The 15,656-nt window shown below is 42.7% G+C and overlaps 1 protein-coding gene across 2 annotated transcripts in view; it reads right to left on the bottom strand.

Moving 5' to 3' along the window:
* LOC140212761 (transmembrane protease serine 13-like) overlaps positions 1-11,230 on the bottom strand; it is a 48,490-nt gene extending 37,260 nt beyond the window's left edge. For both annotated transcript variants that reach the window (XM_072283944.1, XM_072283945.1), the window contains exon 1: positions 11,061-11,230. In XM_072283944.1, the coding sequence (XP_072140045.1) occupies positions 11,061-11,075 (15 nt within the window). In that variant the 5' untranslated portion in view covers positions 11,076-11,230. The remainder of the gene's footprint in view (positions 1-11,060) is intronic.
* Positions 11,231-15,656: the final 4,426 nt, after the last annotated feature.

The raw sequence follows: 15,656 nt of genomic DNA, 5'->3' as shown, positions 1-15,656 counted from the left end.
GGAACAACACCTTATATTCCGTCTGGGTGGCCTCCGGCCTGATGGCGTGAACATCGACTTCTCTGGCTTCTGCTAAGGCCCCACCTCCCCCTCGTACCCCATCTGTTACTTATTTTTATGCACACATTCTTTCTCTCCCTCTCCTTTTTCTCCCTCTGCCCCTCTGAATATACCTTTTGCCCATCCTCTGGGTCCCCCCGCCCGTCTTTCTTCCCGGACCTCCTGTCCCATGATCCTCTCGTATCCCCTTTTGCCTATCACCTGTCCAACTCTTGGCTCCATCCCTCCCCCTCCTGTCTTCTCCTATCATTTTGGATCTCCCCCTCCCCCTCCAACTATCAAATCCCTTACTCACTCTTCCTTCAGTTAGTCCTGACGAAGGGTCTCGGCCTGAAACGTCGACTGCACCTCTTCCTACAGATGCTGCTTGGCCTGCTGTGTTCACCAGCAACTTTGATGTGTGTGCCTTCAGCGTGCCCGATTTTCATTGCTCTGGAGATGGGCGGACTGAAGGTCGGTGCTCCTGACTGAGGCATCGCGGGAGAGCATGGAATATCGGGAGCAGCGGGCTAGCTGCCGGGGGTTGTGTTTCCAGAGACTTGTGCCTTCCTGGGGCTGACTCTCTGGGTGCAGAGCTCGGAAAAGCAACGCAACAGACTTTTAACATCCTAAATCGGTGAGCTGCTTGTTATGTCTCCCCTCTCACTGTGAAACGGGGGCACCTCGTTTTCCCTCATTAGGGAGAGAGCCTGTTGAATTACCGGGTGAGGCCATCTTCAGGGTGGAAGAATAACACCTTATATTCTGTCTGGGTAGCCTCCAACCTGATGGCATGAACATTGATTTCTCCTTCTTCTTCTATTCCCCATTCTAGCCTTTTACCTCTCCTCAAGATTCAAGATTGTTTAATGCCATTTCCACCGTAAATGAGAATGAAATAATTGTTTGATGCTGCCTGAGCTGCTGAATTCTTCCAGCACTTTGTGTGTGTTGCTTTCGATTTCTAGCATCTGCAGACTTTGTCATGTTTTTGATGCAAAGGTACAGTGGAAAGTATTTTCATGTACTTTACATTCTAATTAAAATATAAACAAAATACACTAATCTAGAGCAGGGGTTCCCAACCTTTTTTATGCATGGACCAATACCATTAAGCAAGGAGTCCATGGACTCCAGGCTGGGAACCGCTGGTCTAGAGGAAGAGATGAAATGGAAATTAATTTATTTGTTGACAAAACTGCTGTAGCAACATGGTGAAAGGGAAAGAGTAACATGCAGAGATAGACAGTAAGATAATTAATTTAAGTCTTAAAAAATCTGTGCACCTTCAATCTAGTTGCTGGAAGCTAGTTTTCTGATTTAATTAACCATGGTTAAATCACACAACTCATTAAGAATGGGGGATTTTGTTCATGTTTTCAGATATTAGAGCATGCCATATGATTTGCAAATCAATCCACAGGCAACACCAGTTTTGACCAGGTGTAATGGCAGTAACACTGGCAAAACTATTGTCAATTTATATTATTGTTTTGTGAAACAGACAGCAACTTCAACTCAACTGTTGATTGGAAACCTCTCATCTTAAAAAAATTATTGCAATGATTTGTATTTTAGTTCCTTTACATAAATATTTATTCAATTTTCTAACTTTATCATATATGTATAGTCCAATTTTAATATTGAACAGTATAATATTTAAAAGGTTAATTGAAATCTTGCAGATGTTGCTTCTTAGTATGGTGTCTGTGACTGGCTGCTCAGAGGATTTCACGCCATGCAAAGGATCTTGTTGAACTGACACCTAGAAACGAAAGGTTGCAGAGAAATGGAAGTTTGCAGCACAGAGGACATTAGATTTTAGAAGTTTGTTGGAAGCTTCTGCAAGGCTACCTGTAGATTCTGGGCTTCAATTAGTTACATAGGCTGGCAGAACTGTCATTACACATCACTGAAAGAGCACAGGTGACAGACAACCTATTTTTAGCTGTGGCCCAATTAGCAGCATGCTTTACCTCTGAGTCAAAAAAAAGTTCCAAATGACACTCCAGATATTGGAATAGAAATGTTCATACTGAAATTCCAGTGTGAAATTTACCGAGTGTCACAAATAATGACTTTTTAATGAGGAAATGAACAACGGTTACACAGGGATGTTGGCATAACAATAGCACCAGTAATCGGGGTTGAGTTCCCGCTGCTGTCTATGAGATGTCTGTACCTTCTCCCTGTGACTATGTGGGTTCCTAAGGGTGCTCCGGGTGCCTCCCACTTTCTAAAGACAAACAGGTTAGGAAGGGTTAGTAAGTTGTGGGCGCAAGCTATGTTGGCACCAGAAGCATGGCGACAACTGTGGGCTGCCCCCACATAATTGGACTGTGCTGGTCATTGACACAAATGATCTTACATGTTTTGATGTACATGTAGCAAATAAAAAAAGCTAATCTAATCTTTAAACCTTGGCACTAGTTTAAAGAAGGGTACAGAAGTTCTCACCAGTGTCTTGGTCAATATTAATCCTGTGGCCAAAGCCTATATTCAAACATCCAATCCTCATCACATTGCTATTTGTGGGAGCTTGTGTATGAGACATCTGCTGAAGTGAAGTGATTTATTCAAACTATATGGACATACAAAGATACATTTGTTTAGAATGGGACTAGCTCATATGGGGAATCTGGATGAAACTAAATTGGTAAATATATAATCCCTTCTCTTAGAAATGCTAAACACTAATGTATAGGATGTGTACCTAGTCAATAGTATTGGCCCAGGAAGGACTAGAACATAGGAACCAGACTCAACTTTGCTGTTTCGGAATGATAAACACTTCTGGCTTGATGTTTGTGAGTTTAACTTCCCCTTTGTATTCTTGAGCTCATGTGAAGAAATACGATTGGAAGTGCACTTTCCTAGAAAAGATCCCAGACCACTTTAATGGAGAGAAGCTAGAAAGTGATCCTCTGAAGAGTTCTGATAGAAGTTCATGGCTATGAACCATTAACTGTCTTCCTCTCTCTGCAGATGCCTCTTTTCCTGCTCTGTATTTCAGTATGATGCTAGGACTTGAGAAGCTGAGTTATAAGGAGAGGTTGGGTAAGCAAGCAACTTATTCTTTGGAGTGCAGGGTGATTTTATCGAGGTACATATGATCATGAGGGGTCATACCCCTAGGTACAGTAGTGTGAATGCACACAGATTTTTCTCCCTAGGAAAGGAAATCAAAAAATGGAGGGCAGAAGTTTAAGGTGAGAGGGTAAGAGGGGTTGTGGAATGAGCTGCCAGAGGAAGTGGTTGAGGCAGATATAATAACAACATTTAAAAAAACACTTGGATAGGTACATAGATAGAAAATGTTTAGATGGATGTGGGCCAAGTGTGGGAAAATGAGGCTTGCTTAGATGGGCACCTTGGTTAGCATAGATGAGTTAGACGGAAGATCTGTTTCCATGCTGTGTTGCTCTATAACTCTGTGACTTATCCTTCACCTAATATTTTTGATAATTAAGACTCAATATCTCTCTGTCACAAATCCTGCATTCTTCTATCTTCCTGATGCAAGATTATACAAACTGTAATAGGAAAATGACCACATAATATGGACTTCTTATTATTGTTGACTGAGAGATGAATATTGGACAGTTGAAAGAGAAAACTCTCATGGGCTCTTTTGGCTAATCTCACAGAGACTTTTACACTGACCTGTGAGGATAGGTGGGATCTCAGTTTAACTCTGAAAAAGAAAGACAAAGCTTTTGACATTGCAGCACCCCCTTGGATTTGATGCTTGGACTAGATGAGTCCTGATGAAGGGTCTCAGCAAAAAATATCAACTCACCTCCATAGGGGAGATGCTGCCTGACTTGCTGAGTTCCTACAGCATTTTGTGTGTGTTGCTCATGTGACAAGAATACACATAGATTAAGATGTAGCTGGCCTGGGCTGGCACCAGTGGAATCAGCAGTTGGTCTGCCACCTGTCTTCAGGAGAGAGAGAGAGATAAGGAAAACAATGGAGCAGTATTTGGAGATGTTAATGAAGGAAGGAGAGCTGTCAAGATCGGCTCCCCCTTTGAACCCTGAACTGTTTGAAGTGATGGACAGGCGATACCCCAGCAGGGGGATAAAAAGGGACAGGTTCGCTAAGGCAGGACACACACGACACCCGAGGTAACAAGACCCTGGAAGCGGTGCGTCTCTCACAAGTCGGTGGGAAGTACCGGGCCATAGACGCACAGGGTGGAAAGGCACGATCGGCGGGAACCTGGTGTGTGTCCACCCTTGCCTGGGTGCCAGGTTCACCGCAGGGAAACGATCGTATCTGGAAACGGAGGGGTCACGGTCGGTGACCTCAGATGACATCACAAAGGACTCGCCCGAAAGCTGACTGCGAAGGTCTGTGTGGAAGCCTTGAGTATTCATTCGTTTTGCTCTCTCTCTCCTTCCCCCCACTGTCCATCGCCACGGCAGCGATTACTGCAAACTGAACTGAACTAAATTGAACTGAACTTTGCGTCACTTTGAAACTGGTCATTTACCCCGAGACAACGATAGAGCTTGATTGATCCTGTTATCTTAATTCTGTGTACATGTGTGTTTATCATTGCTGAACTGTTGCATTTATTATCCTTTTGATTAGAGTACTGTGTTGCTTGTTTCTTTAATAAAACTTTCTTAGTTCTAGTAATCCAGACTCCAACTGAGTGATCCATTTCTGCTGGTTGGGCAACCCAGTTACGGGGTACGTAACACTCAAGATTTCCAGCATCTGCAGAATCTCTTTTTTGTATGTGTGACTAGATCAAGTGCTTCAGATAAAAATTGATAGTCTTCCTTGAAGTATTAATGCTGTATTTCTATCATTCAAGAATGGGACACATATGTGAGACCTGGATATGTGTCCCATTCTTAAACAATGGGAATATAGCATTAATATTTCAAGGAAAACTTATCAATTTTTGTTAAGAATTCATGAACTTCTGAACTTGTGGTACTGAGTGAGCCATTTCAGTGAAATTTGCATGTGAACACATCAGCTAAACATCACCCTCTTTTTTTTTTTTGCTTTTCAGGACTTGCCCAACCTGAAATCTTGGCTGTGTCTTCCTCCTCTGCAGCTCACAGCTCGTACATCTTTGTAAATGTTCTTTTGTCCGTGTTTTCATTCCCTAACTGCTCCCATTTGCTCATCGATCAGATAACACACCCAATGAAAACATTCTTTTCCCCGCTATCTCTGCAGGTTAATTCTTTTGTCTCCTCAGCTCTGACAGAGAGTCTTCAATCAAAACATTAATTGTACTTCATTTTTTCGGACGCGGTCTAACCTGCTGTACTTCCAGCATTCTCTGTTTTCATTTTAGATTTCTAGTAACCACAGTTTTTTTTTTCTGATGAAGTCTCTCGGCCCAAAACATCAGTGGTTTATTTCCCTCCATTGATGCTGCCTGACCTGCTGAGTTCCCCCAGCATTTTGTGTGTATTAAAGTTTTCCTTTGATATTCAACACATTAGAAGGACCTGTTCCATCAGTGAACATTCATTATTCTTGTGTCAAGCTTCATGTTTATTTGCTAAGTAGCAATAATGCCTGAATGGGAATGGTGGGGCCTTTTCAATTTGTTAATTTTGTTAGTTCATGTATAAAGATTCCAAAGAATGCTGCTGTACATAGCAACACCTTATTCTTGACATTTGATGGGGGCACCCACAAGACATTTAACTTGACAACAACTCCTACATAAACCAATCAATATTGAGAAACAATTCACTCTAAGGTGTTAATGAAACTGGCATTGAACTACACAGTATAGGTTTTGAGAGGAGATTTGATAAAGATATATAAAATTATGAAGGGCATAAAAAGGGTAAATGCAAGCAGGCTTTTTCCACTGAGGCTGGGTGGGACTACAACCGGAGGTCATAGGTTAAGGGTGAAAGGTGAAAATTCAAGGGAAACGTGAGGGGAAACATCTTCACTCAGAGGGTGCTGAGAGTGTGGAATGAGATGCCAGTGCAAGCTCGATTTCAATGGTTAAGAGAAGTTTGGATAGGTAGATGGATGGGAGGGGTGTGGAGGGGTATGGTCCTGGTGCAGGTCAATGGGAATAGGCAGTTTAAATGGATTTGGCATGGACTAAATGGGCCAAGGGGCCTGATTCTGTGCTGTACTTCTCTATGACTCTCTGCGGTTGTACATGAACCACTGTACATTATTGTAAGGAAAGGAGGTGCTCTTCAGTTGGTACAATCTGTACAATGGAGCATCAGTGGAAATGTACTATTACAGTTCAGGGTGTTCTGGAGTTCGAAGTTCAATTCTGATGCCATTCTGTAAAGAATCTCTGCACCTCAACCTTGTGGAATGCAGGAGCTTTCTCTAGGTCCTCTGGTTTCCACAATCCAAGAACATACCGAGTAGGAAACTATCTGGTTGTCCACCTGTCTTGCTGTGTTTTAGAGAAAGAAAATGACTTCCACTCACAGATTCACAGCAATGTGGCCAACTTTTAATACTTCTGAAATAGCCATGTCCTGTGAATATATATTTTTGGCCTATCCAAGGCCCTTGGTTGATCAGTTCCTTGGCTGATTAAAGATTAAAAATAAAGATGAACTTTCCTTGTCACATGTACATGAAACATATAGTGAAATGCGTCATTTGCATCAAATCAAATTAGTGAAAATTATGCTAGGCAGCTTACAAGTGTCGCCATGCTTCTGGCACTAACAAAGTATGTCCATACCTCGATAACCCTAACTGTACATGCTTGGAATGTGGGGGGAAGCTGGAGCACCCAGGAGGAAACCCACACGGTCAACAGCAGAACGTACAAACTTCTTACAGACAGAGTTTGCAATTGAACCCTGATAGCTGGTGCTGTAAAGTGTTACACTAGCCACTATGCTTCTGTGCCACCTTGATTTCTCTAAGAGAAGTGGGAGCTTGTTCTGGTAGGAATCAGCCTTTTTGTTTGTCATTATCAGTTAACTGAGTGGTCAGAATACAGCCTGTACCCAATTAGGCAATTATTAAGTGTATGTTGCTGATATTGATCTTAACTCCATTACTGCCGGGAAACTGAGAGGCAGGGGAAGTGACCAAAATACAGTGGACTGACTGTAATTTTCAATTGCAGTCAAAAAGGAGCCTGTTAGGGAGTATTCTGGAGTTGCGTGAATATAGCAGATATTAATTCGAACAAGAACTATGCTTCAGTTCTTATTGTAAATGTAAATAAGTTCAAGAAGCTTGTAATTAGACTTCAGTGTTTTTTGTAAACTGCAAGCAGTAAATTGAAGTTACAACCATGGGCTGCTCCACAGACTAAGAAATTGCACATACGTTAGCCAAACGTTAAGACAATGGGGTTGTGTTAATTGTCCTGCATCAACTATGGGTTGAAATAATTTGCACCATTGTGTAAGTCCTGGGGAGTGTCCTGGTCAAGGTATTTGAACATTCAGAGGTGTTTCCTACTGTAGATATGTAATTCAAAGTAAGCATTGTCAATCCAAGGTATTGAAGTAAACGATGTCATTGTAACGTTGAAACTTGTATTGAATCACTTACTGTTACCATTGATCTTAAGGGTGTAAAAAATCTGATGTACTTTTGAGTTTGTAAGCTTCTGAGAGTGTCTGCAGGATGATGCCTACTTGTGCTGAATAAAAACTTATATATCACCAGCTTCAGACTTTGATCACAGTCACAACAGAGGCCAGCTCCAAATCAATAAAACTATGATGCGACCAGAGACTGCAATGGTGATTTGCTATGGAGAAGCACTGACATCCAAACATCACCTGCATATAAATATGTACACCTCTACAAATAAACTGTATCATATGCACAATGTCATTATAAATATTCTAGGTATCCTCAGAAAAGCTGAAGACCTTATTGGGTCTATAGAGCCTGCCAATGTTCAGGCACATTTACACGTATAAGTTCTCTCATTCACATGTCCTAGTCCTGTTAACAGATCTTTCCTATGCATAAATTCTCTCTTCTGTCAGTTAATGTGGTCGGGAGCCACAATGAGCAGGGCTAAGAGAGCATTTGAACTTGGCCTGTAAGTGGGAAGTAATAATTGTGGCATGCAAATGCCAACTCCAACAGGACAGGTTAAACAACCCAGCAGGTCCCACAATGACTAATATTCTGACTCCACTCAACACTTCCACTATGTGAAAAACATGGTTCAGGCATGTAACCGAATACTCCTCCATTGCCGAGACAGGGGAACACAATTATTTTTGAGGGGGAATGCTGGTGACGTGGCTGGGGTCAGGGGTTGCAAGCAGGACAAGTGATCATATAGAGGGATATGCATGGTGTAAGATTATGGGTAGAGAAAAACAATTTCACCCCATAACCTTATGGACTCACACACACATAGTTCTCCAAAAATCCACAAATTTTATTCATATTCCATATCTGGATGAACACAACCTCATCGTGATTCAAGAAGTTCAACACTATCTTCGATAAACCAGCTCCTGATTTACTATCACAAACTTTTACTCCCTGGCACTGCGTTTTCCAATGGTCAAACAAAACGTGTTAGCTTTACCAATCCCACAAATCAATAAAACTCTTCCTGGGCTTTGTACTCCGATCCTACCCCATGAGTATTCTCTCCTGTACATACTCCACACAGAAGCCTTTTCCATGCACAAAGTTTACCATACATGGTGTACAGACCCCAGCCTACATATACACAGATAAGCACAAGAGATTCTGCAGGCGCTGGAAATCCAGAGGAACAAACACAAAATGCTGGAGGAACTCAGCAAGTCAGGCAGTATCTGTGCAGAAGGATGAACAGACCTGGGCCCCATACAGATATATCCTGTTTACTGATCCTAATTTGTCCATCAACTCTGCCCTGGTGCCTGGTCCCTCTCTCATGCTTAAACTCTTGCCTCTGCACTGTCTGTCCTTTGTACAGGCACTGCTGTAGGAAATAGAAGCAGATGTAGGCCATTCAGCCCCTTGCGTCTGCTCTGCCAGTCAATATCATCAAGACTTTACTCGTACATAGAACACGAACAGTACAGCACAGGAACAGACCCTTTAGCACACAACATTGCACCGATCCAGCTAAAAAGTAAACCAGAAACCCTTAAAAACTAATCCCTCGTACTTACACAATTTCCATATCCCTCCATCTTCCTCACATCAGACATCCCACCTCTCCCGGAAGTTCCGGGAGTCTCCCGCATATTAATAGTGGCTCCCTGATGCCCGCAAATTCTATACAATGTCCTGGAAATTGAATTTTTTGAGACCGAGTGTGAGAGAATGCACGAGAGAGAGCGAGAGAGCGAGCGCAAGAGCAAGAAAGCAAGCGCGAGAGAGCGAGCGCGAGTGAGAGCGATCACGAGAGAGAGAGCAAGAAAGCAAGCGCGAGAGAGAGTGAGAGTGAGAAAACAAGCACGAGTGAGAGCAAGAGAGTGAGAGCAAGAGCGAGAGAGCGAGCGCGAGTGAGCAACCACGAGAGAGAGAGAGCGAGAAAGCAAGCGCGCGAGAGCGAGCACGAGTGAGAGCGACGAGAGAGAGAGAGAGAGAGCACGCGTGAGAGTGAGAAAGCAAGCGCGAGAGAGAGAGAGATAGAGAGCGCGAGCAAGCGCAAGCAGTGAGAGGAGCGAGAAAGCAAGCACAAGTGAGAGCGACCACGAGCGACAGAGCACACGTGATAGAGAGAGAGCGAGAGCAAGAGCAAGAGCGAGAGAGTTCCAAAAAAAGTCAGAGTGGCAGTGTTCCAAAAAAAATATAAAACGTACGTCACCCCAGACTACACTAAAGTGCACCCCTGCCTAATAGGGGTCAAAAATAATGACAGTGTTGCTCGCTGCACTGTTTGCAACAGTGACTTTTCTATTGCCCATGGTGGGTTAAGACTGTAAAAGACATGTTGAGGTGAGTTTAACAGGTGTCATTCGTTCATTAGCATAGCTAACGTTATTTAAACTAGCTGCTAAGGAGCTACTCTATTGCAGACATCCCACTTCTCCCGGCAGTCTCCCACAAATTGATGGTGCTACCTCCTTGAAATGAGTTTTTGCAGGGTGGGATGTCTGTCACATTCATGTGTCTATCTAAATGTCTCCAAAAGCCTCAAATGTATTTGCCTCTACCACCATACCAGACACCGTATTCCAGACATCCACCATTCCCTTTGTAAAAAACTTACCCCTCACATCCCCTTTGAACCTACCCCTTCTCACTTTCGAAAGTCTCATTCTATAATGTGTTCAGCCTTCCGCATGATCTTAAGTTTGTCCAGCTCCAGCTCCAGCTCCTTGACCCAGCCAGTTAGATGCCGAAGTTGGGTGCACTTGCCGCAGATATTGTCATCAGGGAAACTGTCAAGTATCCAGAATTCCCACATGTGACTGGAGCAGCATTCCATCCTAACTCTGTACTAAAAAAAAATGCTTACCTCTTCGTATCTGTGCCTCTGCCTATTCTTGCTGAAGCCTCACTCTCCTTCACAATCCCCATATTCTTTGATTCACTTGACATCTAAAAATTCATCAACTGCCTTGAAAATATTGAGGAACTAAGACTCTGTAGCCCACTTGGGTAGAAAATCCTATAGATGCATCACTGTCCTCAATGTCAGACTCCTTACTTTGAGTCTATGATCCCTGGTTCTAGATATCCCAGCCGTATCCACACTCTCCAACACCCAGTTTTTGTACACTCAATTGACTTAACCCCCATACAAACCACCCTGCCCTTGGAAGTGATTCCATGCACACATTCCGACATGCACCAAATCCTGAGCAAACAGACTTGCGCAAGTTCTGTTTCAGATTCTGCTTCTATCTATCTGCACACACAAGCTTAAACCAACTGATTGAGTCCAAGCACGAAGAGGTAGTGAGCAGTAACACATGATAAATCCTGACACTCACTAAGGCATTCTCATTTGCTTGTTTTAAAACTCGACTTAATACTGGGGTAGCAAGAAATTGTCCAATTGTTCTTGAAACAGGCATTTTGCTCTCGAGACCTGCAGATGAATCAGACAAATGAGTAAAAGTAGCTACCTGATGGGAAGCCATTCCTGGAGTTTTGAAGCTTTTGTTTGACAAAATACAGTTTCAGCAGAAGTCCTGAGGTAAGGAACAGCACGCTTCACTTCCAATGTTTTGTGTGAAACTCTAAAACTGCAGTAGCCTGTAGGATGAACAAGTGCTGGAAATTCTACAGACTCAGATCACCAACTCCACTGAGTAAAACTTGGTGAACTAGTTTTACGTGAAGAGTTTACCCCTGTCTGTTACGTAATTTACCACGCCTAGGTGGATGGAGCTAGATCTGCTTATTGAATATTTAACAGCTGGCAGTAGAAACAAATTGCAGTAAATTATCTGAAGAAATTGCACAGCAGTGTTACTTGATATGCAAGGAGATTAGGACAGTTTTAGCATTCTTTAAGATGCTCCTTATAAACTCTAGATCCTTTAAGGAAGTGAAAGAAGCAAAGAGCCATTCTGGGAAGGAATTCCAGATTTAGGGCACAGACGGCAAACAATGTTTAGTCATCAATGATATTCAAAGTCCAAAGTAAACTTATTATCAAAGTACATACTATATATGTCACCATATACTACCCTGAGAGGCGTTTCAGTATATTTCCTGGAGGCGTCCACAGAGAAACAAAGAAATACAATAGAATCCATTAAAAACTACACACAAAGATTGACAACCAACCAATGCGCAGAAGAAGACAAACTGTGCAAATTGTGTGGTATTGATATTGGTTTATTATTATCACAAGATCATAATGAAGTAGATTGCGAGGCTAAGAGTCCACCTTATCAAACAAGATGTCTGTTCAAGAGTCTAGTAACAGTGGGATAGATGCTGTCCATGAGCCTGGTGGTATGTGCTTTCAGGTTTTTGTATCTTCTGCCTGATGGGATAGGGGAGAAGAAAGAATGTCCAGGGTGGATGAGATCTTCGATTATGCTGGCTGCTCAAATGAGGCAGTGAGAAGTAGTGACAGTCCCACAGAGAGAATGCTGGTTCCTATGATGTGCTGAGCTCTGTCCACAATCCTCTGCAGTTTCCTAACCTACCAAGCCTTTATGCATCCAGACAGAACAATTTCTATGGTGCATCTATAAAAATTGATAACAGTTAACTGGACATGCTGAATTTCTTTAGCCTCCTGAGAAAGTAAAGGCATTGGAGAGCTTTCTTGGCCATGCTCTCTTCTTGCTGCTGCCATCAGGAAGGAGGCACGGGGAGCCTCAGGACCCACACTGCCAGGTTCAGGAACAGTTATTACCCCTCAACCATCAGGCTCTTGAACCTGAGGGGATAACTTCACTCACTCCATCACTGAACTGTTCCCACAACCTATGGATTCACTTTCTAGGATCCTTCGTATCATGATCTTGATATGTATCATTTATTTATTTATTTATTATTGTAATTATTTTGTTTTTTTATATTTCAGTTTGCTGTCTTTTGCACATTGGTTGTTTTTCCATCTTGTTGTGTGCAGTTTTTAATTTATTTTATTATTTCCTTTTTTTCTGTGAATGTCTGCAAGAAAATGAATCCCAGGGTTGTATTTGGTGACATACGTGTACTTTGATAAAAAAAATTTACTTTGAACCTTTGGACATCAATATGTTTGGACCAGGAAAGGCTATTGGTAATGTGCATTCCTAGGGAGTTGAAGTTCTCAACCACAACAGCACTGATGAGGGCACCACTCCCCTTTCTGAAGTCAATGACAAATTCTTTTGTTTTGTTAACATTGAGCAAAGGCCTTTTGGCATGATGCCATGATACTAACCTCTCTATCTCCTTCCTGTACTTCGACTCATCGTTATTTGTGAAATAAAGAGTAGACGCAAAGAGCCAGAACTGTAGAAATGCAGAGTACTGAATAGATTTTATGGCTGAAAAAAGTCTTTCTTTTCACGTGGTCCTTTGGGATCAAGGATAAATTGCCTCTATTCCAGTTTTGTGTGTTTTGAGGCTAAAATAGGAAATCCAAAATTCTCCTTTTGTGCAGGCATGGGTCAGGGATTTTCAGAAATAGGAAACGGTGCATATTTCCAGAAGCCTTTGGAAGCACCCTTGAATTGTTTCCTCCATCCACCTGGTAGTCTTTTGCCATGACGTAGCTCCAAATGGAATGTCTGATTGCCCATCAAGCCTGTTCTGCCATTCAATCATAGCTGATTTATTATCCCTCTCAACCCCATTCTCCTGCCTTCTCCCCGTAACCTTTAATGTCCTTACTAATCAACGACCTATCAACATCTGCTTTAAATATACCCACTGGCTTGGCCTCTACAGCCATCTGCGGCAATGAATTCCACAAATTCACCACCCTTTGGCTAAAGGTTTCTATCTGTGGAAGCTGAAGATGAGTCAGTCTTTGTACAGGTGGAAGGCTGTACAGGTGCAGGTGCTGTGGAAATCAATTGAACTAACTTTCAGAAGCCAAGTGCAACAACTTGTTGCTAAGATATGGTGGATTTAGCACCCAAACATAGGAAATTAATTTCTCAGCAGTGGAGTCCACTAAAGGACATTAATCCATTTGGAACATGTTGTTCCTTCTGGTGTTTCTATTTCACAAGAGTCTCACACACGCCAATTAAGTTCAGCCATCAGCATTTCCTCTGGATTCCTTTCCCCTTCAGATGTTTACCTAGCGTCCCATGATTTGCCTTCACAATGCAAACATCAGGATGTTCTTCATTGACTACAGCTCAGCATTCAACACAATCATCCCCCCAAAACTAATCAATAAGCTTCAAAACCTTAACCTCAATACCTCCTGTGCAATTGGAACTCGATTTCCTCACTTGCAGACCCCAATCAGTTCTGATTGGCAACAACATCTCCTCCATGATCTCCATCAGCACAGGCGTACCATAAGGCTGTGTGCTTAGACACCTGCTCTACTTGCTTTACACTTATGACCACGTGGTTAAGTACAGCTCCAAGGCCATATTCAAGTTTGTCAATGACACCACTGTCGTTGGCAGAATCAAAGGTGGTGACAGGCCAGCAAATAGGAGGGAGATTGAAAACCTGGCTGAGTGGTGCCACAACAACAGCCTCTCACTCAATGTCAGCAAGACCAAGGAGATGATTATTGACTTCAGGAAATGGAAATCGAAGGTCATCATTGGGGGATCGGAGATGGAGAGGGTCAGCAACTTTAAATTCCTTGGTGTTACCATTTCAGAGGCCCTGTCCTGGGCCCAGCACATAAATGCCATCATGAAGAAACAGCAGCGCCTCTACTTCCTTAGAAGTTTGCAAAGACATGACATCTAAAACCTTGACAAACTTCTATAGATACGTGGTGGAGAGTATACTGAGTGGTTGCATCATGGCCTGGTAAGGAAACACCAATGCCCTTGAATGGAAAGTCCAGTGGAAATGGCCCAGTCCATCATGGGGAAATCTCTCCACACCGTTCAGCACATCTACACAGAACACTGTTGCAGGACAGCAGCATCCTTCATCAAGGACCCCCACCACCAGGTCATGATCTCTTCTTGCTGCTGCCATTAGGAAGGTGATACAGGAGTCTCAGGACTCACACCACGGGTTCAGTAACAGTGTTATCCCTCAACCATCAGGCTTGTGAACCAGAGGGAATAACTTCACTCAATTTCACTCACCCTATCACTGAACTGTTCCCACAACCTATGGACTCACTTTCAAGAACTCTTCATCTCCTGTTCTTGATATTTATTGCTTATTTTCTCTTTTGTATTTGCACAATTTATTATCTATTGCACATTGGTTGTTTGTTCGTCCTGTTGGGTGTGGTCTTTCATTGCTTCTATTGAGTTTCTTGGATTTACTGTGCATGCCCGCAAGAAAATGAATCTCAGGATTGTACATGGTGACATATATGTACTTTGATAATGAAGTTACTTTGAACTATTTCTTGTGTTACATATTCTTGCCATTTTCTTTAAGGGAATTCCTTTTGAATTAACTGTAATATTAATTAATAGCCAGTTATCACCTCCTCGCTTCTCAATTCATTTCACCTTCCCCCACCCACCTATCTTCCCTCTCACCTGGTTTCACCTATCACCTGCCATCCTGTACTCCTTCCCCTCCCCTCAGCTCCTTATTCTGGATTCTTCCCTCCTTCCTTTCCAGTTCTGATGAAGGGTCTCAGCCCAAAACATCAACTCTTTATTCCTCTCCATAGATGCTGCCTGTCTTGCTGAGTTCCTCCAGCATTTTGTGTATGTTATACCTAAGGTCTTTTATAATTCCCTCTTTATGATAGAGCACTTCCTCTACATCACTGTGGTGATAGCTTTACGTCAATGCCCCTCCCTGTTCTATTGTAAACATAACCATTTCTTTGATTCAAGTGTCCAGAGCAACAGTTGCTACGCAACAGTCATCAGACCAACCTCAGTTCAGATCAATGAGATATCGGGTTCAGTTGGGTTAGCTCAGTCAGTTGCGTTAGCTCAGTCAGTTGCATACTGGGTTCTGCAAAACACAACAACAAACTATTGATTATTCTTCAAGGAGCGGTGCCTCAGAAAGGCAGCGTTCATTATTAAGGACGGCCATCACTCAGGACATGCCCTCTTCTCATTGTTACTGCCAGGAAAGAGGTACACAAGCCTGAA

Source organism: Mobula birostris, chromosome 20 (assembly GCF_030028105.1).
Source record: "Mobula birostris isolate sMobBir1 chromosome 20, sMobBir1.hap1, whole genome shotgun sequence".
Classification (NCBI taxonomy): Eukaryota; Metazoa; Chordata; class Chondrichthyes; order Myliobatiformes; family Myliobatidae; genus Mobula; species Mobula birostris.
This window is presented reverse-complemented; position numbering and strand designations above follow the sequence as displayed.